The 26,636-nt window shown below is 36.4% G+C and overlaps 1 protein-coding gene across 3 annotated transcripts in view; it reads right to left on the bottom strand.

Moving 5' to 3' along the window:
- LOC111157755 (erythrocyte membrane protein band 4.1 like 5) overlaps positions 1-26,636 on the bottom strand; it is a 145,576-nt gene that overhangs the window by 29,842 nt on the left and 89,098 nt on the right. For all 3 annotated transcript variants that reach the window (XM_022519415.1, XM_022519499.1, XM_022519582.1), the window contains exon 17: positions 6,399-6,562. In XM_022519415.1, the coding sequence (XP_022375123.1) occupies positions 6,399-6,562 (164 nt within the window). The remainder of the gene's footprint in view (positions 1-6,398; positions 6,563-26,636) is intronic.

The following is a 26,636-nucleotide window of genomic DNA, read 5'->3' as shown; positions in this document are numbered from 1 at the left end:
ACCTGTAAGTCTGTAGAAAATAAATATATTTTCTTTCTATAACCAGATAACTATTAATTTAAGAGTTAACCTACATTACAGGAATACTGCCTTGTATCTATACCATGTGTAGAAAGCCACTAGCTATGGAACCTCAATAGCATGTTTGGTTAAGAAGGCTTACTAGCCAAAAGATACCAAGAAAAGGCAGAGAACACCTGTGACACCATCCTTCCATAACCACAATACAAGCTCCTCCTGCCAAACTTCAGTACTTTGCCACTTTCTTTCCTTGACCTTAACTATATACACTGCCTAAAACTACAGTTCTGTGGAGCAAACAGATTAAGAACATACATTATTCATTCACTGATTCAACAGAGTATGTATTGAAACACAAGGTGTTTCAAAGATGTTTCAAAAGGCTTGCAGGACAAGCCTTTTGTCTTATTATGTTCTGCCCAGCTGCAAAACACATTACAAATAAATTTCTCTAACCATTGAAAAGATAATATATTAAACATGATTCAGCTTTAAATGAACTTTATTTAAAAATAATTAACCACTCTAGGGGGCGCCTGGGTGGTGCAGTAGGTTAAGTGTATGCCTTTGGGTCAGATCATGATCCCGGGGTTCTGGGATCAAGCCCTGCATTGGGCTCTCTGTTCACAGGGGAGCCTGCTTCTCCCTCTCCATCTGCCCTTCCCTACTTATTCTCGTTCTCAAATAAATAAAATATTTTTTAAATAAATAAATAAATAAATAAAATCTTTTTAGAAAGATTTTATTTATTTATTTGAGAGAGAGAGAACAAGTAGAGGGAGGAATAAGGAACAAGAAGGATACGCAGCCTCCCCACGGAGCAGGGAGCCCAATGTGGGACTTGATCCCAGGACCCTGGGATCATGACCTGAGCCAAAGGCAGATGCTTAGCCAACTGAGCCACCCAGGTACTCAATAAATAAAATCTTAGAAAAAAAAAAATTAACCACTCTAATAATCTTATCATGCAGGGATGATTTAGTAGGAGTTTAAATTTTTACACTGTTACTTGACCAAAAAAAGCTGTTAAATGCATAGTAATTCCTATTTAACCCAGTAAAAGGGAGGGAAAAGCTATGAAATCATTTGCTCCTCTTTAAAATCAAATAAGATCAAAAAGATCTTATAAAAGTGTCCATTAATTAACTCAGTGGATCCCTCTCTTGGCTACACATTACAATCAGATGGGGAGGTTTTAAGGAATACTGATTCCCAGAGCTGATCCTAGAACCATGATAACAGAATTTCCAGAGGTAGTTTTCTGTTACTGGTAGTTCTTAAAACTTTCCAGGTAATTTTAATGTACAAAACTGAGAATCACAAATTCAACACTGATCTTCACAAAATCTTTCCTACTCGTTTACATATCTTTTTTTTAAGAGAGGAGGAAGGAGGGGCAGAGAGAGAATGTTAAGCAGGCTCACACCCAGTGTGGAGCTCAATCTCAAGTGAGATCAGGACCTGAGTCGAAATCAAGAGACAATTAACAAACTGAGCCATCCAGGTGCCTCCATTTACATTCTTAATTTGTATCTCCTGGTTTTTTTTTTTCCTGGTTTTCTTAATGCTTCAAATTATGCAATACTAAATTTTAACATGATGATGTTGAGACCACAAATACTTTAGCTTATGCCAATAAATACCCCAAAACTTAAAACCTAAAATATTGGGTTTGGGGGCATTTTCTGGTTGAAACAAAGCTTCCTGTGCTACTTCTGTTTGCTGAGGAAAATCCTAAAATAACAGGATAAGCTATTTTTTTAAAAGTTACTATTTATAACTACTTACCCATGTGAATCAGGATTTTGACATTATAGCAAAAAGAAAATATGAAATAAATTGGACACCAGGATTCTAAGACCTTAATTCTTAATAGCATTTTCACTGAATGACTTTGAACAAACATTATAAATCTCAGTAAATCTTATTAATGAAACCTCCACACTACACAGTAATTTCTTCTGCCACAACTTTTATATCATTTAAGCTCTGCTTGAGTACCTTCTGTAATGAGGTGCTCACTTACTATCAGGTATCTACTTCCAATACATGGCAGAGAGATTTTTAAGTCTCCTCTATACTGATTCTAAATCTGCTTCCCTATCCTTTGAAGTTGCTGATCCAAGATTCACCAATAAAGCATCATAAAATAAATTCTTTGATATATCAGAGAGTTATTTAAGGAGTTATTACATCTTACTTGCTCCTTTATTTCCTAGGCATCTTCCTAAGTTCATTCTACCATGTTCTCCCAAACCAAAACAATTTCCTGGAAAGTATACACTAAATAAATGCAGTCTGCCAACACTATGCTATGGCATCACTGAAAGAGAGGAAAAATTGTTTTTTGCATTTGTATAATGGAATCAAAATGGAATATATACAAAATCAATATTGCCACCTGTATAAGAAAGATTATTTTATTTTTAACCCTGGAAATACTCTGTATTAACCTAGTTCTGCTTCTGGCTAAGAACATTTTCTTCACTATTTGTATTGATTACTCAAGGAAAAAAGGAATACATTTTTAAAGCCAATTACCAGTAGTACTTAAACATGTCCTATTAACCTGAAGCACGGAGTAACTTTTCATTAACACTTTCTAAATTTCTATATACTACTGCTATACTCTATGCTCTTCAGAGACAATAGCGTACTCACTGGCAGTTCCCTGTAAGTTGTTTAAAGACGGTGTCTGACTTTAGTGATAGAAATCAAAATTGGCGGGGCGCCTGGGTGGCCCAGTGGATTAAAGCCTCTGCCTTCGGCTCAGGTCATGATCTCAGGGTCTTGGGATCGAGCCCCGCTTTGGGCTCTCTGCTCAACAGGGAGCCTACTTTCTCCTCTCTCTCTGCCTGCCTCTCTGCCTACTTGTGATCTCTGCCTGTCAAATAAATAAATAAAATATTTAAAAAAAAAAAAATCAAAATTGGCAATAGCCACATAAATATGAGGTGCTTTTAAATGAACACATATTGGGCGCCTGGGTGGCTCAGTGGGTTAAGCCTCTGCCTTCAGCTCAGGTCATGATCTCAGGGTCCTGAGATTGAGGCCCGCATCGGGCTCTCTGCTCAGCAGGGAGCCTGCTTCCTCCTCTCTCTCTGCCTGCCTCTCTGCCTACTTGTGATCTCTGTCAAATAAATAAATAAATAAAATCTTTTAAATAAATAGATAAATAAACACATATTACACTGAGATTCAATAGAAAGCCCTATTTAACGGCAGTTTATGCTTTATTACCAAACCAAATTCACAAATACATAGAAATTTTCAATATGCAATTTACGGTTCCCTTTCAATCTTTTTTCTTATTAACTTTTTTATTTTTTTATAAACATATAATGTATTTTTAGCCCCAGGGGTACAGGTCTGTGAATCGCCAGGTTTACACACTTCACAGCACTCACCAACAGCACACACCCCCTGCCAATGTCCAGAACCCCACCACCCTCTCCTGACCCCCCCTACCCCCAGCAACCCTCAGTTTGTTCTGCGAGATTAAGAGTCTCTTATGGTTTGTCTCCCTCCCGATCCCATCTTGTTTCATTTATTCTTTTCCTACCCCCCAAACCCCCCACGTTGCATCGCCACTTTCTCATATCAGGGAGATCATATGATAGTTGTCTTTCTCTGATTGACTTACTTCGCTAAGCATAATACCTTCTAGTTCCATCCACGTCATCGCAAATGGCAAGATTTCATTTCTTTTGATGGCTGCACAGTATTCCATTGTATATATATACCACTCTTCTTTATCCATTCATCTGTTGATGGACATCTAGGTTCTTTCCATAGTTTGGCTATTGTGGACATTGCTGCTATAAACATTCGGGTGCACATGCCCCTTCGGATGGATCACTACGTTTGTATCTTTAGGGTAAATACCCAGTAGTGCAATTGCTGGGTCATAGGGTAGCTCTATTTTCAACTTTTTGAGGAACCTCCACACTGTTTTCCAGAGTGGTTGCATCAGCTTGCATTCCCACCAACAGGGTAGGAGGGTTCCCCTTTCTCCGCATCCTCGCCAGCATCTGTCATTTCCTGACTTGTTAATTTTAGCAATTCTGATTGGTGTGAGGTGACGGTATCTCATTGTGGTTTTGATTTGTATTTCCCTAATGCCGAGTGATGTGGAGCACTTTTTCATGTGTCTGTAGGCCATCTGGATGTCTTCTTTGCAGAAATGTCTGTTCATGTCCTCTGCCCATTTTTTGATTGGATTATTTGTTCTTTGGGTGTTGAGTTTGCTAAGCTCTTTACAGATTTTGGATACTAGCCCTTTATCTGATATGTCGTTTGCGAATATCTTCTCCCATTCTGTCAGCTGTCTTTTGGTTTTGTTAACTGTTTCCTTTGCTGTGCAAAAGCTTTTAATCTTGATGAAATCCCAATAGTTCATTTTTGCCCTTGCTTCCCTTGCCTTTGGCGATGTTCCTAGGAAGAATTTGCTGTGGCTGAGGTCCAAGAGGCTGTTTGATGGATTCCTTTCTCACATTGAGGTCCTTCATCCATTTTGAGTCTATTTTCATATGTGGTGTAAGGAAATGGTCCAATTTCATTTTTCTGCATGTGGCTGTCCAATTTTCCCAACACCATTTGTTGAAGAGGCTGCCTTTTTTCCATTGGATATTCTTTCCTGCTTTGTCGAAGATTAGTTGACCATAGAGTTGAGGGTCTATTTCTGAGCCCTCTATTCTGTTCCATTGATCTATATGTCTGTTTTTGTGCCAGTACCATACTGTCTTAATGATGACGGCTTTGTAATAGAGCTTGAAGTCTGGAATTGTGATGCCACCAACTTTGGCTTTCTTTTTCCATATTCCTTGGGCATTCGAGGTCTTTTCTGGTTCCATATAAATTTTAGCATTATTTGAAAAAATATGATATTTTTCAAATATTTGAAAAAATGGATGGGATTTTTATAGGGATTGCATTAAATGTGTAAATTGCTTTAGGTAGCATAGACATTTTCACAATATTTGTTCTTCCAATCCAGGAGCATGGAACATTTTTCCATTTCTTTGTGTCTTCCTCAATTTCTTTCATGAGTACTTTATAGCTTTCTGAGTATAGATTCTTTGCCTCTTTGTTTAGGTTTATTCCTAGGTATCTTATGGTTTTGGGTGCAACTGCAAATGGGATTGACTCTTTAATTTCTCTTTCTTCTGTCTTGTTGGTGGTATAAAGAAATGCAACTGATTTCTGTGCATTGATTTTAAATCCTGACACTTTACTGAATTCCTGTACAAATTCTAGCAGTTTTGGAGTGGAGTCTTCTGGGTATTCCACATATAGTATCATATCATCTGCAAAGAGTGATAGTTTGATTTCTTCTTTGCCGATTTGGATGCCTTTAATTTCTTTTTGTTGTCTGATTGCTGAGGCTAGGACTTCTAGTACTATGTTGAATAGCAGTGGTGATAATGGACATCCCTGCCGTGTTCCTGACCTTAGCGGAAAAGCTTTCAATTTTTCTCCACTGAGAATGCTATTTGTGGTGGGTTTTTCATAGATGGCTTTGATAATATTGAGGTATGTGCCCTCTATCCCTACACTTTGAAGAGTTTTGATCAGGAAGGTATGATGTACTTTGTCAAATGCTTCTTTAGCATCTATTGAGAGTATCATATGGTTCTTGTTCTTTCATTAATGTATTGTATCACATTGATTGATTTGCGGATGTTGAACCACCTTGAAGCCCCGGAATAAATCCCACTTGGTCTTGGTGAATAATCCTTTTAATATACTGTTTGGATCCTACTGGCTAGTATTTTGGTGAGAATTTTCACATCTGTGCTCATCAAGGATATTGGTCTGTAATTCTCTTTTTTGATAGGATCCTTGTCTGGTTTTGGGATCAAGGTGATGCTGGCCTCATAAAATGAGTTTGGACGTTTTCCTTCCACTTCTGTTTCTTGGAATAGGCCCTTTTAATCTTTTAAAAGATTAAGAAAAACAGCACTCTTCCTGGATTGTGTATTTTTGCAGGTCCGGGCAACAATACTCCTCATTAATAACAAAATACTTTCTAGGAGCCAAAGGAATATCCAAACATTTATTAAATCCTGTGCTATATAGAAAATCCTTAAGGAAATCTTTTTTCTCTTAATTTTCATCCAAGAAACAGTACAAAGCAAGTTTGAAAATTCATGAATGCTTATTGACTTATAAATGACACAAATGTTTAATCGTCCTAATTGTGTACTCTTAACTATTTCGATGGACCCTCAAGCCAAAAAGAAAACATAACTATTCTTCATTAAATTTTAAAATCCAACTATTACATAAAATATTCTTCAAAGAACAGATTTAAATAGCTAATTTTAAAGAGACGTGAAATAAAGTTGTCCCTGATGTCACATAGAACATTTACTTACTCCCGCATTCCTCTTTAGTTCCTTCCAATCCAGTTTGTCTGGTGACTATGTTAACTTCATCTGGCGCTTGGGGTATTTCCAGAGTGTCAGGTGCCCCAATTACATCATCAATGGTTGTTTCCAGTAATTCTGGACTATCTAGCAAATCAATATTCAGAGGCAAGCTGTAAGGGTGAAAGAAGACTAACTTAGACCGAGAAATTTATCATGAATTTAAATACTAACAAAAATACCTGTTGGGGGAAAAAAAGTCCATGTAAGAGGTTGCATCCCAACTGGTTTAGTTATCTGTCAAAACCTTTTGGGCAGACTTCTTTTCAGCCAAAAATGGTGCAAAAGGGACAAGATTTAGCATCCATCCCCTCCGCCCTAAAATAACCTAAGGGGTAAAAAAAAAAAAATTATTTTCAAGATATTTAGACATCAGATAACAGATTCAGGAAACAAAAAAGGTAAGCCCTATGACAGCCTTGAGAGAATTTCCATACAGTGGTCCCGAAAAGGTGAAATGAGGCAGAACACGGAGGAGTCCCTTAACTGAGAATCTAGAAAGACTAAGGGAGATAAAGCACCAGAAGGGAGAGAGCAGCACTTCAAGGAGAGAATCCTGATGATCTGCAGAGGGTCCCCAGCAAGTATTCAGCAGAGCAACAGAGAATACATGTGAGGAAACTCCCTTAGGCTGGGGAATGAATCATCCAACAGGATTTCCTCTCTCCCTTTGGCTGGGAAAAGAACTAGTGGCACTCACAATGGGCCACAGTGCCTGTTCCCACACTGTAAAAACATATAATTCACAAGGCACTGAATATTCAGAAAGATCTTGCCTCAGTAGTGGAGAATAATGGCAACAGGCCCACCTAACACATCATAAAAGGAAGACCTGAAAGGACCAAACTGTTTCCAAGTAGTAACTGCATCCTAAAACAAAGCTCAAGAAGATTTAGAGGACTATAAAATTATCTAGCATCCAACAAAGTAAATTTCACAAAATCAGAAAATATTTTTCAGTGTATACTGAAAAATTACCAGAATGCAAAGAGGCAGAAAAAAGATATCCTGTATTTAAGAGAATAATCAATCAATAGAAACTAACATCAGAATTAGCAGAGAAAGACATTCTGCATTCCATATGTTCACAAAGTTAAGCAGAGACATAGAAAATATAATAAGAGACCCAAATCAAACTTCTTGAGAGCATGGAGATGAAAAATATATTGACTAGGATTGACAGCAGATTTGACATTAGAAAAGGTATTTGAATTTGAAAGCACAGCAATAGAAATTATACAAAATAAAACACACAGAAGAAAAAAGAATCCCCCCAAAATGAAAAGAATATCAATTAGCTGTGGGACAACTTCAAGCAGTGTACTGTGTGAATAACTTGAATCCCAAAGTGGGAATGGAACCAAATAAATTTTTAAGGAAATAATGGCTGAAGTTTTCCCAAAGTTGGTGAAACAAATAAACCCACATATCCTAGAAACTTTAAAAAACCCTAAACACAAGCAATATGAAGGAAACTCACCTAAGCACATCATAATCAAACTGCTTTAAACCAATGATAAAAAGAAAATCTTGAAAGCAGCCTAAGACATTATATGTTCAAAGGAATAAATATAAAGATGACAGCAGATTTCTCATCAGGAGTAATACATGCTGGAGGGCAGAAGGGGAACATCTTGAAATCACTGAAAGAAGAAAATATCAACCCAAATTTTATAGCCAACAAAAACCAAAAACCAAAACCCTATTTAAAATACAAAAAAAAAGTTAGGCATATACCAAAGGAAAACAAAAACATATGTCCACCAAAAAATGTGTACACAAATGTTCACAGCAGTATTATACATTACAGCCAAAAAGTGGAAGCAACTCAAACGCCCATCAACTAGGAATGGAGAAATAAAATGTTGTATAACCATAGAAGGGAATACTAACCAGCAATAAAAAGGTGTTTAGTACTGACGCATGCTACAACATGGATCACCCTTGAAAACATGACGTTAAAGGGAAAAGGCCAGACACAAAATACGATCTATGAGTCAATTTACATGAGATGTCCAGGACAGGCAAATCCATAAAGACTGGAAGTAGATTTGTGGCTGCCAGAGGCTGGAGGAGGAATCAGGGCAGAATGCAGACTGATTGCTGTGGTGTAAGCCATGAAATTAAGATTCAATATTAAGTGCTGTCTTGACACTTTGGGCCTCACAGGGCCCCAAATGCACTCCCCTGCTCTTACCAGATACGGTCCCCCCACCCCCTCACTCCCATCCAGTGGAAAAGATCCCCAGGCACCTGGCTGGCTCAGGCAGTAGAGCATGTGACTCTTAATCTTGGGGTTTGAGTTTGAGCCCCACACTGGGTGTAGAGATTACTTAGAAACAAAATCTTAAAAAAGAAGAGAAAAGTTCTCCATCTAACTATACCAGCTGTATTCTACCTGGTTCTTAATGAATTTTACTTCCCTGCCAGCCTGTGAAATTATTCAAACAAGCAATCACATCTTCTGGTGGAAACCAGAGGTCACCTCATCCTCATGTTACTATAAAGCCTGCCTCCTTCAGCTCATGCTTATTCACTGTGCCCCCAAGTAGAACTCCTACATGGCCCTGTATGTTGTAAGGTTTTCCCCTCCCTTGAGCTATGAATATATATGACTAACAAATTGCTGTCTATCTCATCTGTCCAGTGTTGGGGGTTGTATGTTCAGCCATTTTGTAGTATTTAGGGTAGGAGATGCCTTCCCTGCAAGAGTGAATAGCAACTGTTCAAAACAATTGCTAAAGGGTATGGGGTTTCTCCTAGGGGGACAAAAATGTCCTAAAATAAAACTGTGATAAAGGCGGCACAATCCTATGACTAGGGAGTAGAAATGTAAGTACCCTACAGTAAGGTTCTTATACTATATATGAAACGGTATAATATCCCTTAAATGTAGACTGTGGTAAGTTGTTTACACTAATGCAATCATTAAAGCAAAAACAAAACAACACAAAACAAAAATACAAAGAGTTATAGATTAGGACTGAAGAAAAGACATAAATGGAATTTTTTTAAAAAACCTGATTAATGAAAAAGAAGGCAGAAAGAGAGGAAGACAGGAATAAGAAACATGGGACAAAGAGGAAACAACAAAGATGACAAACTTAATCATAGCAATAATCACAATACATGGAAATGGTCTAACACACTAATATTTAAGTGCAGAGATTGTCATTTAACATTTGAAAACGAAAATTCAATTATATACTGCCTATCTAAACAATTTAAGTATGAAGAAACAAAGAGATTAAAAATAAAAAGAAATTTTAAAATAAAAATTAAAAAAATGAAAATAAAAAGATAGAAAAAGATATATCAAGCTAACACTAGTTGAAAGAAAACCTGACTAAATATATTGATATCAGAGTAGAGTTCAGAGCAGAGAACAGTATTTAACATGAAGATGATCATTGCAGCAGGATAAAGGAGTCCTTCAATCCAGAGAACAATACTAAATATTTATGAACTTAATGACAAAGCTTCAAAATACATGAAGCCAAAACTCAAAGACCTACAAAGAGTAATGGGATAAATCAGTAATTACAATTAGAGATTTCAATACTCCATTTCAATAACTAATAGAACAACCAAGCAGAAAATCAGCAAGAATATAATAGACTTGAACAACACTAACCACAACTTCACCTAATTAACATTTATAGAACACTACATCCAATACAGCAAAATACATGTTTTTCTCAAGTGCAAACAGAATAACCATTAAGACCATATTCTGGGCCATAAAATAAGATTCAATAGATTCAAAAGGATTCAAGTCATATAAAATATAACGTATGTTCTTTGACCAGAACAGAATTAAATTAGAAATCCAAAACAGAAAGATACTTGGAAAATCCTCAAATATTTGGAAACTATTATAAGGTATTGCTAAATAACAAATGGCTCAAAAAAGATTCCAAAGGGAAGACTTGAAAAGTATTTTGAATTAAATAAAAATGAAAGCATAACATATTCAAATTTGTAGGATCCCACTAAAGTAATACTTAGTGGAATTATTTATAGTACTAAATATCTATATTTGAAAAGAAGGAAATTCTCTTGGGAAATCAGTGACCTAAGCTTATACTTTGATAAACTACAAAGAGATGAACAAATTAAATGCAAAAGAAGAGGAAGGTAGAAAATAATAAGTATCAAAAGAAAATAGAGAAAACGAATTAAACCAAGAGCTAGTTCTTTGAGAAGCTTAACGTAATTGATAACCTCTAGCTAAACTGGTAAGGAAAAAAATAATATTTATTTACTAGTATCAGGAAATGAGAAAGGTGACATCATTATAGATCCTACATACATTAAAAAGGTGTAAGAGGGGCATCTGGTTGGCTTAGTCAGTGGAGCATGTAGCTCTTGATCTTGGGGTCGTGAGTTCAAGCCCCATGTTGGCTGTAGAGCTTACTTTAAAATAAATAAATAAAATGGCATAAGGCAACATTAGAAACTTTACACCAATACGTTCAACAACTTAGATAATAAGGAAAAACTCCTTGAAAGGTACAAATGACCAAAGCTTACTACAGAACACACAAAATCTGAATAGATACATATAAGAAACTGAATTAGTAATTAAAAATCTCACAAAGAAAAACTCAGGCCCAAATGACTTCCCTGGTAAATGCTATCAAATATTTAAAAGAATAAATTATATCAGTCTTCAACAAACTATTTCAGAAACAGAGGAAGAGGTAACATTCCCTGACTCATTCTAGGAGACCATTACTACCTTAATACTGAACCATGCCAAAGACATAAAAAGAAGTTAAGTAAGAAATAAAAAGGATTGGCCACCATGACCAAGTGGAATTTACCCAAGGAAAACAGAGTTGGTTTAACATTCCAAAATCAATTAAGGTAATATATCATATTAGCAGAAGAAAAACACATGATCATCTCAACAGAGGCAGAAAATGCATTTGACAAATTCAACAGCATTCATGGTAAAAACTCTTTAACAAAAAAGGAATAGATAAAACATCCTTAATCTGATAAAGGCACTTACAAAATACCAACAACTAAGATCATATTTAATGACGGAATGACTGAATGTTTTCTTCCATAAGACAGAAAATTCTGCTCAACACTGTACTAAAGGTTCTAACTTAATGGAGTAAGAGAAAAAAAAAAAAGGAAAAGAATAGAAAAGAAAAGTAAATCAAGGGTACCCAGGCTGGAAAGGAAGAGGTTAAAAAAAAAGAGGTTTTTACATGTAGATGACAGAATCCTAGATTTCCTAGAGTCCTAGAAAGTATTAAATAAGTTCAGCAAAGTTGAAGGATACAAGATCAACATACAAAAATCAAGTATATCTGTATACTATGCAATGAAAAACAGGAAGTTGAAATTAAAACAATTCCATTTACAGTATCACAAAAAATAAAAACTTAATAAATTTAATAAAGGACAGGCAGGACTTGTATACTTAAAACTATAATAAATAAATTAATGGTGATCTAAATAAATGAAAAGACATTTCATGTGCATGAAGTGGAACACTAACATTGTCAAGATAGGAATTCTTTCCAAATTGATCTACAAACTTAATGCATTCAAGATCTAATTTCCAGCAGGATTTTTTTTTTTTTGGGTAGAAACTGATAAGCCAATCCTAAAATTTATATAGAAACTCAAAAAAGCTAGAATATCTTTTGAAAAAAATAATAAGAGTTGGAGGATATACACCACCTGATTTAAAAACTTACTGTAAGTCCCAGTAACCAAGACAGAGTGGTACCAACACAAAGATAGACATGAGAATCAACAGAAAAGAATTAAGAGCTCAGAATTTCTTACATTTTTGATTGATTTTTGCCAGCACAAATCAATGGAGAAAAGAATAATCTTTTTTAAAAATGCTGCCAGACAACTAAATATATATGCAAATGAAGTTAGACCTTTACCTCACACCATACATAAAAATTAAATCAAAATGGATAACAGTCCTAAGCATTAAGAGCTAAAACTGCAAATATTTCATGAAAACATACAGGAAAAAATATTTTGAGTTTGAGGTGGCAAAATGTTCTTAGGATATGACACCAAAGGTACAATCCATAAAAGAAAAAAACTTGATAAGCTGGACTTTATCACAATAAAATGTTTGAGTTTCAAAAGACACTATATGGGGGAGGGGGGTGGTGCTTTGATGGCTCAACTGATTAAATATCCAACTCTTGGTTTCAGCTTGGGTCATGATCTCAGGGTCATGAGATCCAGCCCCACATAGGGCTCTGTGCTCAGCAGGGAGTCTGAGAGACTCCAGAGACTTAAGAGTCTCTCTCTCCACCCTCTACTTCTGCCCCTCCCTCTGCTTGCATGCACTGTCTCTCAAATAAAATAAATAAAATCTTAAAAAAAAGATACAATATGGAAGTGAAAACAGAAGGCAAAGATTAGTAGAAAATTTTTACAAATGATAAATCTGATAAAGGACAAGAATCCAAAATATAAAAAGAACTCTTATAATAATAAAAAGACAAGTAACCCATATAAAAATGGGCAAAAGGCTGAATAGACCTTTCTCCAGACAATATACAAATTGCTGATAAGCACATGAAAAGATTCTCAATTATCACCAGCCCTCAGGAAAATGCAAATCAAAACCGCAATGAGATACCACAATTCACTCATTACAGTGGCTATAATAAAAAAGACAAAATAACAAGTGTTAGAGAGGATGTGGAAATACTGGAACCCTCATGTATTTCCACTCTGGAAAACAGTTTGCCAATACCTCAAAAAGTTAAAATGTAAATATATCATACAATCCAGCAATTTTCCTCCTAGGAGTCTATCCAAGAGAAATGATACCTTATGTCCACAAAAAGACATATACAGGAATGTTCATAACATTATTCATAGTAGCCCAAAGAAACAATCCAAATTTCCACCAACTTGTGAACAGATAAACAAAATGTGTATATCCATACGATGGACTATTACTTGGCAATTAAAAGGAACAGACTAAGATCCATGGATGAATCTCAAAACACCCTTAGGCACACCTCAGTGGCTCAGCTGGTTAAGCATCTGACTCTTGATTTCAGCTTGATCTCAGGGTTGAGATTGAGCCCCATGTTGGGCTCTGCTCTCGGCATGGAACCTGCCTAAGATGCTCTCTTTTCTCTACCTCTGCCCCTCCCCCCTCCCTCTTTCTAAAAATAAGTAAAAATAATAAAAATAGTATCCTTAAAAAAAAAGCAACATATTATGTTAGATGAGGAAGTCAGATATAAACCTCTGCATACTGTATAATTCCATTTATATGAAATGTCTAGAAAAGGCAATTATAGAAACTGAAAGCAGATCAGTGGCTGCCTGACGGAATGGGAAGGTAGGAGCATTATTTAAGTGTAGACCAGTACAAGGGAACTTTTTGGGATGATGAAAATATTCCAGAACTGGACTGTAGTGATGACTGTACAATTCCATACATTTCTAAATATAATGAAATTGTACACTTAACAGTAAATGAATTTTATAATATTTTAAAATGTCTCAAAAAAGTGAAAAAAAAAACCTTAGCTAAACTCAGAATTTAGAAACTAGACATTATCTAGCTCAGCAAAAGTACAAGATATAAGATCAATAAATAAAAATCAACTGTGTATCTATATACTAGCAATGAACAAGAAACTAAAATGAAGAAAACAATTCCATTTAGAAACCCAACGTATTCTAAATGTACTGTTTTTTTAAAGAACCGGAGACTCTCAACCCAATTCCTCTGCTGTAGGAAAACTCAAAGCTTAGATCATTTTTTTTTTTCATCTAATACTGAGTTAGAGCAAAGCAAAGGAACTACCATTGTTTAGAAGGCTCCAACTTTTCCTACAAGAATGAAATCCATGTTTCACTCACATATCTTGTGTCTGGGATCCAAGTAAAACAATAATTCTTTTAAAAACTATTAAAAGAGGTAGTAAGAACAAAGAGAATTTCTGTACAAGAGATCTGTGTCCCTGTCCTATCTCTGCAACCACCCAGCTCTACAACTTTGGACAAACCACTTTATCTTGGTTTTCAAAATGTGTTCTACAGACCCCAAAGGATTCCAGACACATGTGACTTATCTATGGGTATGGAAACAGTGGTGTTCTTTTGGTCTCCTCACAATGATGTTCTTATGGATGTTTATTTAGAATTCCAGGCAGGTTTAATTCAAAGGATTTCTTGGCTAGCACTAATTTGAAACCACTGGAGCAAAGGCATTTGGGCATTGTTCATCTTTAACACTGAAACAATAAAAGCCTTTTAGTGTAAAACCATCTCATTAGCTTGTTTTTAAGTCTTTTTCCATTGTTCCAATTGTTATCTTCCCTAAGAGTGAATCAGTGTCACTTGTGGTTTTTTGGTTGTGTTTTTTTTTTTAAATAACATCATCAAAAGAAGAGGTGACAGTGGTGATAGAAGAACAGAAGCAACAAAAATACTGGAATATTAGAATTTGTTGAAGCTGATTAATGAACATATTGCAGTTCCTTATATATTCTCTATACTTCATGTAATTTTGAAATTTTCATCATAAATTTTTAAAGACATGGGTGCACTTGATAGTTCAGTCGGTTAACCATCCGACTCTTGGTTTCAGCTCAGGTCATGATCTCAGGGTTGTGAGACTGAGCCCCATGTCAGGCTCTGCATTCAGTGCAGAGTCTACTTGAGAGTCTCTCCCTCTCCTCCTGCCCCTCCCCACACTCATGCGCACAAACACTCTCAAAAATAATCTTTATAAATAAATAAAAACTTTAAAGATGTGGATAGCAAAGTTTTTAGACAAAAGATGGTGATAACTCGTGGTAATTCATTTCCTATGGTTCCAACATGAACACATGACAGAAGTTTTTTTAACTACACCTTATATGCCTTAGTCCATTCAGGCTTCTGTAACATAAATAACATAGACTGTGTGGCTTATCAACAACAAATTTATTTCTCACAGTTCTAAAAGCTGGGAAATCCAAGAATAGGTACTGGCAGATTTGGTGTCTAATGAAGGCTGGCTTTCTAGTTCAGAGACCTTTTTTTTTTTTTTTTTTTTTTTTTAGTATATCCTCATACAAGAGGAGTGCATGAGGGATCTCTCTGGACACTAATCCCATTCATGAGGGCTTCACCTTCATGACCTTATCACCTCCTAAAAACCTCACCTCCAAATACCATCACACTGGGGATTAATTCTCAACATACGGACTTTTGGGGGGGACACAGATATTCAGTCTGACATACAAAACTAAGAAAAAAACCATTCACATGTAATTAAATAAAGCCCATCTATATAAGGATATTGAATTGTCACAGAATTTCTAAAGAACAGAGATTAAAAAGTACCCAATATATGTGTCCCAGACCCAATTTCTTGTTAAAGTCCTAACACCCAGTACCTCAGAATGTGATTTTATTTGGGAACAGGATCACTGCAGATATAATTAGTTAAGTTGGGATGAAATCATACCACAGAGTAGGGTAAATACTTAACTGAATAGGACTAACATCCTTACAAAAGGAGGAAACTTGGGACACAGATACCCACACAAGGAGAGCACCACACGAAGATGAAAGCATACAGTGGGTGATACTTCTGCAATCCAAGGACTGTCAGCAACCACCAGAAACAAGTGAGAGGCATGCAACAAATTCTTTCTCATAGCTCCCAGAAGCAAGCAATCTTGTCTACTACACCTTGATCTCTTGGACTGCTAGCCTCTAGAACTGTGAGACAAAATTTCTGGTTGTCACCCACTTGTAATGGCAGTCCTAGAGAATTAATACATCTCACATTCTAAAGATCTGAGCAGGACTTACTAAAAAAGAACCTGAGAACGCCACATTATTGAGACCATAAAAGACAAATAAACAAAAACATTCTGTAAGAAAACTCGAAGGATGCAAGTACACCCTAACTTTTCTCTTCTTCTCCCCAAGAGAGTAGGGCCTTAGAAAATCACATCAGGTAAATGGAAACTCTTTAAGAACCTGTGAAAGAAGAGAATGGCATCTTACTTTGTAGTAGTGCTGAACATCAGAAATTAGGCTTATGTCAAAAGCACGGGGACTTATCTGATACATGAATCTGTAAGTTTAGAAGCATATATAAATATATTTCCCACGCGGGGCATATATTTCCTTCAGCATGGAGCAGTCTAAACTCAGTGGGTTGACTGGAGCCACCCTTAATAACATGGAGAAAAAAGACCAGAAGTTGGACAAGGTACAACTGGGTGACTCAGTGAGTTAAACATCCGACTCTTGATTTCAGCTTGAGTTATGATCTCAGGATCATGAGATCGAGCCCTGCTTTGGGCTCTATGCTCATCGTGGAGTCTGCGTGTGTCTCTCTCCTGCTCTCTCCACCTCTCTCTAAAATAAATAAATAAATTAAATTAAAAAAAAAACTAATCTTGATTGGATCTTCAATCAAGGAAACAGCTATACACGGCATTTATTGAAACATTTGGGAAAATCTGAGTACTACCTATATATTGGATGATAGTACCAAATCATTGTTTGAGTGTGATAAATATGTACAAGAATGTCTGATTTTTGGACATACATGCTGAAGTATTTAGGGATGTACTAAATAATGTCCGCATTATGATCCTCTCAATTACTTCAGCCGAGAAAATAAATGTTAGCAAACAGGCAAAATATTAACGGGTAGAAAACCTAGGGGTAAGGCATATGGCTATTCATCCACCATTCTTTCAATTTTTCTGTGGGTTTGAGTTTTCCAAAACAAAAAGTTGAGAGGGAAAAAAAAATGCTTGTGTTCCCTTGGGCCAGGTAGAAGTCCTGCTTAAAGCCCATTCAATGAAACTCCACCCATGAGACAAAATGTACCAAGGTAAGATGACCCACACAATACAAGTGTACTTTTTTTTTTAAGATTTTATTTATTTATTTGTCAGAGGGAGAGAGAGCGAGCACAAGCAGGGGGAGTGTCAGGCAGAGGGAGAAACTGGCTCCCCATTAAGGAGGGAGCCTTACGACAAGACCCGAAGGCAGTCACCCAAACGACTGAGCCATCCAGGCGCCCCTACAAGTGTACTTGAACTAGAGCTGAGCAGGGAATAAAGGAAAGAAGAGTTTTGTCAAAGGTGAAATATGAGGTATCCTGTCTATGTGGGGAAGTGATCAGTTCTATGAGGGCCTTTGGGAAAAAAAAAAAAAAAACACATATTAGAGTCTAGCACAAAAGAGATAGCACCTATTTACAGGCCAGGACACCATGCTGGGTTACAATAGCATCATGCAAGTAAAACTGCCCCTTTCCTCTTTCTTCTGACAGTAAGTACAAGAGTGAAGAGGAAAAAGTAAAGATTAAAAGAACAAACCACCACCAAATTCCTATCAAAATGAGAATGAGGGAAGGGGCAATCATTAAATTGGATATAAGATTAAAACGGGAATTTCTGTAACTTAAAGTATGTTTCAATTACTAAAAATAAGATAATTCTAGGGGCGCCTGAGTGGCTCAATCAGTTCAGCGTCTGCCTATGGCTCAGGGTTCTGAGATGGAGCCTCGCATTGGGCTCCCTGCTCAGTGGAAGCCTGCTTCTCCCTCTCCCTCCGTCTCCTGGCTGGGCTCATGGTCTCGCTCTCATTCTCTATCTCAAATAAATAAATAAAATCTTAAAAAAAAAAAAAAGATGATTCTTTTATGTACAAATGAAGAGCTAGGAAGGGAAAAGAAGAGTTGACCTTGCATAGATGAACAGAGTAATCAAAAGAAAGATAAAGCAGAGAAATCAGGCTTTTCCAAAAACAACTCCCATTAATGAACTTGGGCTCCAGCCAGGAGGAACTCAGGAAACTGAAAGCAGAAACAGGCACTGAGGTAAAAGGAAAAAAAAAAAAAAAAAAAACCCAACTCTCCCTGGGAGGAATGAAACCCAAGACACCTCAAATGAGACTGTAAACAAGAGTCAGACTCACTACTTAAAACAAAGTACTGTGTCTTCTAGATAGGAACAAGAGGCTGAAGAAGCTCAATTCACAAGTCCAGTCTCAAATGAAAAGACAGTGCGTGCCTGCAATGAAGGGAAGAATGAGAAATATCAGGGCGCCTGGGTGGCTCAGGGGGTTGCCTGTCTGCCTTTGGCTCAGGTCAGGTCAGGCTGCCTGCTCAGCAGGGAATCTGCTTCTCCATCCCCCTGCTCTTGCACTCTCTCTCTCTCTCTTTCTCTCAAGTAAATAAAATCTTAAAAAAAAAAAAAAAAAGAATTAGAAATATCTGTGCAACCAATAATAAGACCACCATACCCTGGCATAAGGACGGGAGGAAACTCTTCTGGAAGATCTTACTGTAAGACCTTCCTCAGAGCTGAGGATTTCAGAAATTCAGATGGGGGCAATTTCAAAACTGCCTTACTAGAAAGGATAAGGAAAGAAAGAAAGAAAACCTCTTTAAAATAAGGCAAGTTGATGGTATAAAAACAGATACATAGACCAGTGGAACAGAGTAGACAGCCCAGATATGGACCCTCAACTCTATGGTCAAATAATCTTCGACAAAGCAGGAAAAAATATACAGTGGAAAAAAGACAGTCTCTTCAATAAATGGCGCTGGGAAAACTGGACAGCTATGTATAGAAGAATGAAACTCAACCATTCTCTTATACCATACACAAAGATAAACTCGAAATGGATAAAAGACCTCAACATGAGGCAGGAATTCATCAGAATCATAGAAAACATAGGCAGTAACCTCTTCAATACCAGCCACAGCAACTTCTTTCAAGATATGTCTCCAAAGGCAAAGGAAACAAAAGTGAAAATGAACTTTTGGGACTTCATCAAAATCAAAAGCTTCCGCACAGCAAAGGAAACAGTCAACAAAACAAAGAGGCAACCCACGGAATGGGAGAAGATATTCGCAAATGACAGTACAGACAAAGGGCTGATATCCAGGATCTATAAAGAACTCCTCAAACACACAAAACAGATAATCATGTAAAAAAATGGGCAGAAGACATGAACAGACACTTCTCCAATGAAGACATACAAATGGCTAACAGACACATGAAAAAATGTTCATCATCACTAGCCATCAGGGAGATTCAAATCAAAATCACATTGAGATACCACCAGTTAGAATGGCCAAAATTAATGAGAGTAAATAATGTGTTTCACTTATGAAAGTGGAGCATAAGAAATAACACAGAGGACATGGGGAGATGGAGAAGAGAAGGGAGTTGGGGGAAATTGGAGGGGGAGACAAACCATGAGAGACTATGGACTCTGAAAAACAATCTGAGGGTTTTGAAGGGGCAAGAGGTGGGAGGTTGGGTGAGCCTGGTGCTGGGTATTACAGAGGGTACGTATTGCATGGTACACTGGGTGTGGTACATAAACAATGAATTCTGGTACACTGAAAAGAAATTTTGAAAATTTTAAAAGTTTTTTTAAAAAATAAAGCAAGTTGAACTCACAAACAAAAAATTACAAAGCATGTAAAAAAGAAAAGGAAATCATTAAATTTCTCATAAAATCACTTTCTCATAAAATCACTCTAAAGTGACAACATAAGGACACAAAATCACATTCACTTATAAGAAATAAAAAGGTGGGGAGAGAGAAATTTGAAGACAGTGGAAGAGATGAACAAGCTGTCATTGATTAGAAAAATTATAGAAAGCTAAAACCTAATTTTGGAATAGGGAAAAAACTAAATCATTCCAGAGAACTCAAGAAAACTTGTAAATATTTTCTCTCTTTTCATGGGTTTCTTTTCACTTTCTTGACTGCATCCTTGGAACACAAAGTTTTAATGTTTGATGAATTCCAATTTATTTTTTCTTTTGTCACAGGTGCTTTTGGTATTTTATCTAAAAAACTATCGCTGGGTCCACGAAAATTTACTCTTGTGTTTTCCTCTAAGACTACTATAGCTCTAACTATTAATTTTATGTCTGTGATCAATTTGGAGTTCATTTTTTTTTACATGGTGTGAGGTAGGGGTCCAATTTCATTACTTTTTATATGAACATCTCATTGTTCAGCAGAATTTAATAAGTAGTGTTGACATAACAGGAGAACCATTTGGAAACAAACTAGATTCATTATTCATACCTTATACCAAAGTAGTTCTAAGTGGATCCAAGATTACTGATATTATATTAGATGCATTACTGACATTACATTATTATATGTTACTGATATTATACAGTTAATATCCCCAATATACATTAAAAACTTCTTGAAAATAAAGAAAAAAGTGAACAGCCCTGTTTGAAAAGGCAGGAGATACTACAAATAAGACTCAATTCACAGAAAAAAATGGCTCTTAAACATACAAAAATACACTCATAATAGAAAGAATAAAAAAAAAACTACACTGAATATATCCATCCTTAATCTTGATCATGGTGTTAATATCACAGATATCACATGCCAAAATTTATCAAACAGTTTGCATTAATTTACCTCACTGTGCATCAAATGTACCCCAATAAAGCTATAAGGGAAAAAAAAATACATTTCATCGCTAATGAAAAGGAATCTAGCAACATCTAGAAAAATTTATATTTACTACCAAAGGAATACCATAATTACACAGGGGAAAAAAGGAATTAATCCAAGTAAATTTTAAGCTCAGTATTTTATTTACTCTTAGTCTAAAGAGACCTGTGGGGAAATACTGAACTTAACTTAGATTTGTGGTTGATAGTGGTAGGAGTACAGCAATTCTGAAGCTTTATAAGCATGTCTCAAACAAATATGGAATCAATATACTGCTGGTAGTTAGGTTGTTTCTAACTAGGAGATAAGGAAGACAGAAATAAGGAACTAGGGAGGCAAAGAAAAACCCTAGATATTAGATAGGGATTAGAGTATCAGTATGAATTCATGATTTAAACATACCTGTTTTTTAACTCTACTAAGTCTAGAAGCAATGACATTTACAGGAGCAATGAACATATCTAATGCCCAGATCTTGAATGCTAAATACTATTTTAATGAAAAGGAATCAGGTTCTTTAAAAAAAAAAAAAAAAAAAAAAAGGCTGAGTTCAAAGCTAAGGCAGGGGAAGTACAAGATGAGTGTGGAAGCTCTTATATCAAAAACTAAAAAAGTTCTAAAAAAAGTGAGGTGGGGGTCACCTGGGTGGCTCAGTGGGTTAAGCCTCTGCCTTCAGCTCAGGTCATGATCTCAGGGTCCTGGGATCGAGCCCCGCATCGGGCTCTCTGCTGGGCAGGGAGCCTGCTTCCCCCTCTCTCTCTGCTTGCCTCTCTGCCTACTTGTGATCTCTCTCTCTCTGAAATAAATAAATAAAATAAAATTTAAAAAAAGTGAGTGGGACACAGGAATTGGTATAGGATGTAGCTTGACAGGGTTCTCATTGGCCAGATTTAGAACTGTCTGACTATCAAAGGAATAAAAATAGTGATGAACTATATAACACATTGAATGAAAGAATCTGTGAATCCATGTATAAATAGATAAGAAAAAGTTCTACCAACTAACCAATTAATGTAAAATGACAGCAAATCACCATTTTGTAACAATCATAGTAACTAATTTTCACCACTAGGTGAAAGTTTGCTGGGAGACAGAATATTTGCACAAAGTATTCAGTAATTTTTTTAATTACAAAAAAAAGACAACTAATGTATTAGAAAAATCCGATAAACAACCCCTAAACCAAGTCATCTAAAACCAACACTATCAGTAATGGACAAAGCAGCATCAAGTACCTCTGATGTGATGTGCCAAAGATGTATGACATCTATAGAGATATGTCGCATGTTTCTGCTGTCAAGTGCATAAACGGAATTGAATCATGAAGAATCAATCAGTTAAATCCATATTAGGGACAGTCTATGAAACAATGAACATGTACTATTTAAGAATGCAAATGCTGTGGCAGAGAGGCTGAGGAATTGCTGCAGATTAAGACACTCAAGAAATAACAAAATGTTAATGTGTCATTCTGAACTGGATCAAAGCAGTTGCTATAAAACATAGTTTTAGGACAATCAGGAAATTTGAATGTGGACAGTATAGAGTAGGTAATAGCAGTATACTATATTTGACTCCCTGAATGTGGGAACAGCCTTGGGGCCATGTAGGAGAATGTTATTCTGTATCCCTCTCTCACTTAAAATCCACCAGACTCCCTATTGTAGTTGGAATAAAATCCATTCTTTTTTCTCCTGGCCTACAGGGCCCTCCGTGACTAGGCTCCTTCCTAGCACCCTCAGAATGCTTATCATACAATCCTCTTAATCCATCCACACTGGTTTTCTTTTCTACTCCTCAAAAACCAACTGACAGACCTCTATATTAGCTGTTAGGTCTGCCTGAGATACTCCTCCTCCTTTGTATAGCTGACTCCCTTATACCACTCATATCTCAACTTAGGTTATCTCTTCCAAAGCCTATCCCTCACCCTGCAGTCACTTACTATGGTATGACCTTCCTTCTTTAATAGCATGTTACTATTTGAAATCACAGCATCTGTATCTGTGTATTTATTATTAGCCTCCTTTACTAGAATATATGTCGTAAGAGTAGGAACTTATGTCTTGGTCACTACTGCATTTCCAGAATGTAGGACAGTGCCTGACACAGTAGATACTTAACAACTAGTCTCTAAATTACTGAGTTACTAATTTTGACATATACCCAGTAGGGAGTCTACCATTTAAGCATGATGAAAATCCTAAGGAAATCTCAACTTTACATGCTTAGTACTAAGGAGAAAAAAGGAGGGTGATAACTTTTTAGTATAAAAACATTATCATCAGGTCAGGAGACACACAAAAACAACTTATTACATTCATTCTGACTCTCAATATTATTATTTCTTCTCAAACTAAACAAAGCAGGAAGACAGGAAGAGAGGGTTTAAGAGGTAGTGAGGGGGGGAGGGGCTGGAAAAGTGGGGGAGAGAGCACACACAAGAGAGGGTGAGCACAGAATGTGTACAAGAGGGGAGGTATTAAAAGAACATCTGTGGGGACGCCTGGGTGGCTCAGTTGGTTAAGCAGCTGCCTTCGGCTCAGGTCATGATCCCAGCGTCCTGGGATCGAGTCCCACATCGGGCTCCTTGCTCATCAGGGAGCCTGCTTCTCCCTCTGCCTGCCATTCTGTCTGCCTGTGCTTGCTCTCTCTCCCTCTCTCTCTCTGACAAATAAATAAATAAAATCTTAAAAAAAAAAAAAAAAAAAAAGAACATCTGTGGCTGACAGATTCAAGTTATAAAAGATTTGAATGGTGAACAATCATTTACTTGCTCACTACCACACCCCTGCATTTTAGAACAAGCTGTGATGTATCTGAAGGTCATTTATGCCACATTCTTGTGTGCTGCTGTTACTGAAATTTTCATACGTAACATCAGATAAGATACTTCTCCCGACTGGTTTGCCAAAGCCACTTCAGGATTTATCTCTGTATTTTCTAGTATTTGTTACACAGCAAGAAAAAATGAAACACTAATGAACCTGGCACACCGTGCTCTCAGTAACTGCTTAAATAAACTTACTACACCCACTCTTTTCTTCCCTAGAGAAATATGTATGTGATTTAAATGGAACATTCTTATTGTGCCTTCATACAGAAAGATTTGTGTAACTGCCCCATTGAAACTTGTGAACAGATACGGGATTACAAGTAAGGAGAAGTCAGAAGAGAATTATAATTAAAAAGGTATAATTTCTAAAAGCATGTAATTCAACCCTGAGCACCCCATCTCATAAAGATGTGAACTACAAAACATAAACTCTATTTAATCCTTTTACTTTCTCTAGAACGGAGAAATAACTAATCATCCTGGTGTTAAGAGCTGTCACAGGGCCTTGCTTTCATTCCATACAATCTGCTTCGCATAAGTAGGGACAAACATAATGTGCCACAAAAGTAAAGTAAAATGTTCTATGAAAACACTAAAGACAAGCCTCCAGAGAAAAAGGAGCACAAATAAAAAGACAGAATTTTAAATACTACTGATAAAGAAATAAAAGATGACTTATACCCAATTTTCAAAATGGGCAAAGGATGTGAATAGACATTTCTCCAAAAAAAGACATGAAAATTACCAATATGCATATTAAAAATACCTAATATCATTAGCTCCCTGAAAATGCAACTCAAAGCCACAATGAGCTACCTACCACCCTCAAAATAACCAGGATGACTAAGATGAAAAAGGTAACAAAGTTGCTGGTAAAATATAAAATGGTGTAACCACTTTGGAAAACAATTTTAACATTCCTTAAGATGTTAAACACAGTTACCTTAAGACCCAGCAATTACACTCCTATCAATATATCCAATAGAACTGAAAACATCTGTTCATGAAAAACAAAAAAAAACCTGTATCTGAATGCTGAGAGCAGTACTGACAATAGCCAAAAAGGATGAACCCAAGACCCATCAACTGATGCACAAATAAAAGACTATGTACCATATAAGTGAATATATTAAACCATTAAAAGGAACCAAATACCTATAAATGCTACAATATATACTTTTTTTTTTTTTTTTTTTTTAATTTAAGTTAGCTCTACACCCAATGCAGTGCTTGAACTTATGACCCTAAATCAGGGCACCTAGGTGGCTCAGTCAGTGAAGTAAGACTCTTGATTTCAGCTCAGGTCATATCAGGGTCCTAAGATTGAGCCCCATGTCAGGCTCCATGCTCAGTAGGGAGTCTTGCTTGTCTCTCTGTCCCTCACCCAGGCTTGTGCTCTTTCTCTCAAATAAAAATAAAATCCTAAAAAAAAAAAAGTCACATGTTCTACTGACTGAGCTAGCCAGGTACTCCAACATGAATAAATCTTAAAAACATTATGCTAAGTGAAAGAAAGCAGAGGAAAAACATCACAAATTATATGATTCTATTTATGGGACATTTCCAGGATGAGCAAATTTATGGAGACAGAAAGATCAATGTTTGCCAGGACTTGGAAGGAAGGGGAAAATAGGGAGGGAGTAGGTGCTAATGGGTAAGGGGTTTCTTTGGGGGATAATGGATATGTTCTGGAATTATACTGGTAATAGTTGTATACCTCTGTGAATATACTAAAAACCGATGGGTTGTACACACAAAAAGTTTTTTAAAAATATAGTCATTTATTTTCAATCTATGGCTTTTGGCAATGTCCTAGCACACATCCATTTGTTAAGAATGTATGAAGAAATATATAAGGACATTACCTCCTCTATCCATCTTTTTTCATGGACACTTACCTGAAGTAGTCTGTCTTGTTTCCCACTACATTTGGGGGCATTTTAATTTGTTTTTACCTATTTATAGTGATGTTAGCTAAAACAAACAAACAAACAAACAAACACCAAACAACAAAAACAATGTCTCCCTATCAGACACTCTCTGAAAATTCAATTTATCTTTCCAGGTTCACTTCTTGTGCACTTAAGAAATATATACATGGTTTTATGATTTTTATAAAAATGAAAACATACCCCAGATCCTCCTCTTGCATTTCTAATTCAACAATGTAGTACTGACATATTCAATAACCAAGCACATGGAGAATATTCCTCATTCTTTACCAGTTACATAGTGCAGATGAAGCATACTTTAATTATCTAGTCTTCCACCAATTGACATTCATTCTTTGCACTGCCTCTTTAGAAAGTTACTATTATGCTCCTTTTTACTCTCCAGAGTCTAGGCCCCATCAAGCTATACAATGTATGGAGTTGGTACAATGGGTGTCATTCTGGGTTCTAGGATCAAGCTGACCTGGAGGCCCAGCCTTACCATATACCGGCAATGTAACTTTGGAGAAGTTATATCCTTACTGTGCCTCAATTTCTTCACTAGCCTAAATACCTTATAGAGTCCTATAAGGAATAAATGTTTTGCTGGAGTAATTTTACTGCTATACCTCCAGAACAATGAATGTGAAGCACAGAAGTTCTCAAATATCAGCTATCATTATTACTATTGCCTCCCCATGAATTCTGTACTCATTACCAAGACTCATTATTCAGGAATGATTCCCTTTGACTCAGCTGTTAAAATTTTCTTCTGCTGTAGCTCTCTTAGCCCATAATGATTAATTCATCCAATGCTCTTAAGTACCCCTCAAAATCTGATGCAAATGTCAGCAAGCCTTAACTTCAACCTTTTACTCTTCCATGACCTTGCTTGCCTAATGACTTAGCACTTATATCAGTTATTTATAAAACTATCTATCTCCA

The sequence above is a fragment of the Enhydra lutris genome, unplaced genomic scaffold (assembly GCF_002288905.1).
Source record: "Enhydra lutris kenyoni isolate GAN:26980312 unplaced genomic scaffold, ASM228890v2 scaffoldscaffold1, whole genome shotgun sequence".
NCBI classification, from domain to species: domain Eukaryota; kingdom Metazoa; phylum Chordata; class Mammalia; order Carnivora; family Mustelidae; genus Enhydra; species Enhydra lutris.
Note: the sequence above shows the minus strand (reverse complement) of the source record. Positions and strands in the feature narration are given on the sequence as shown.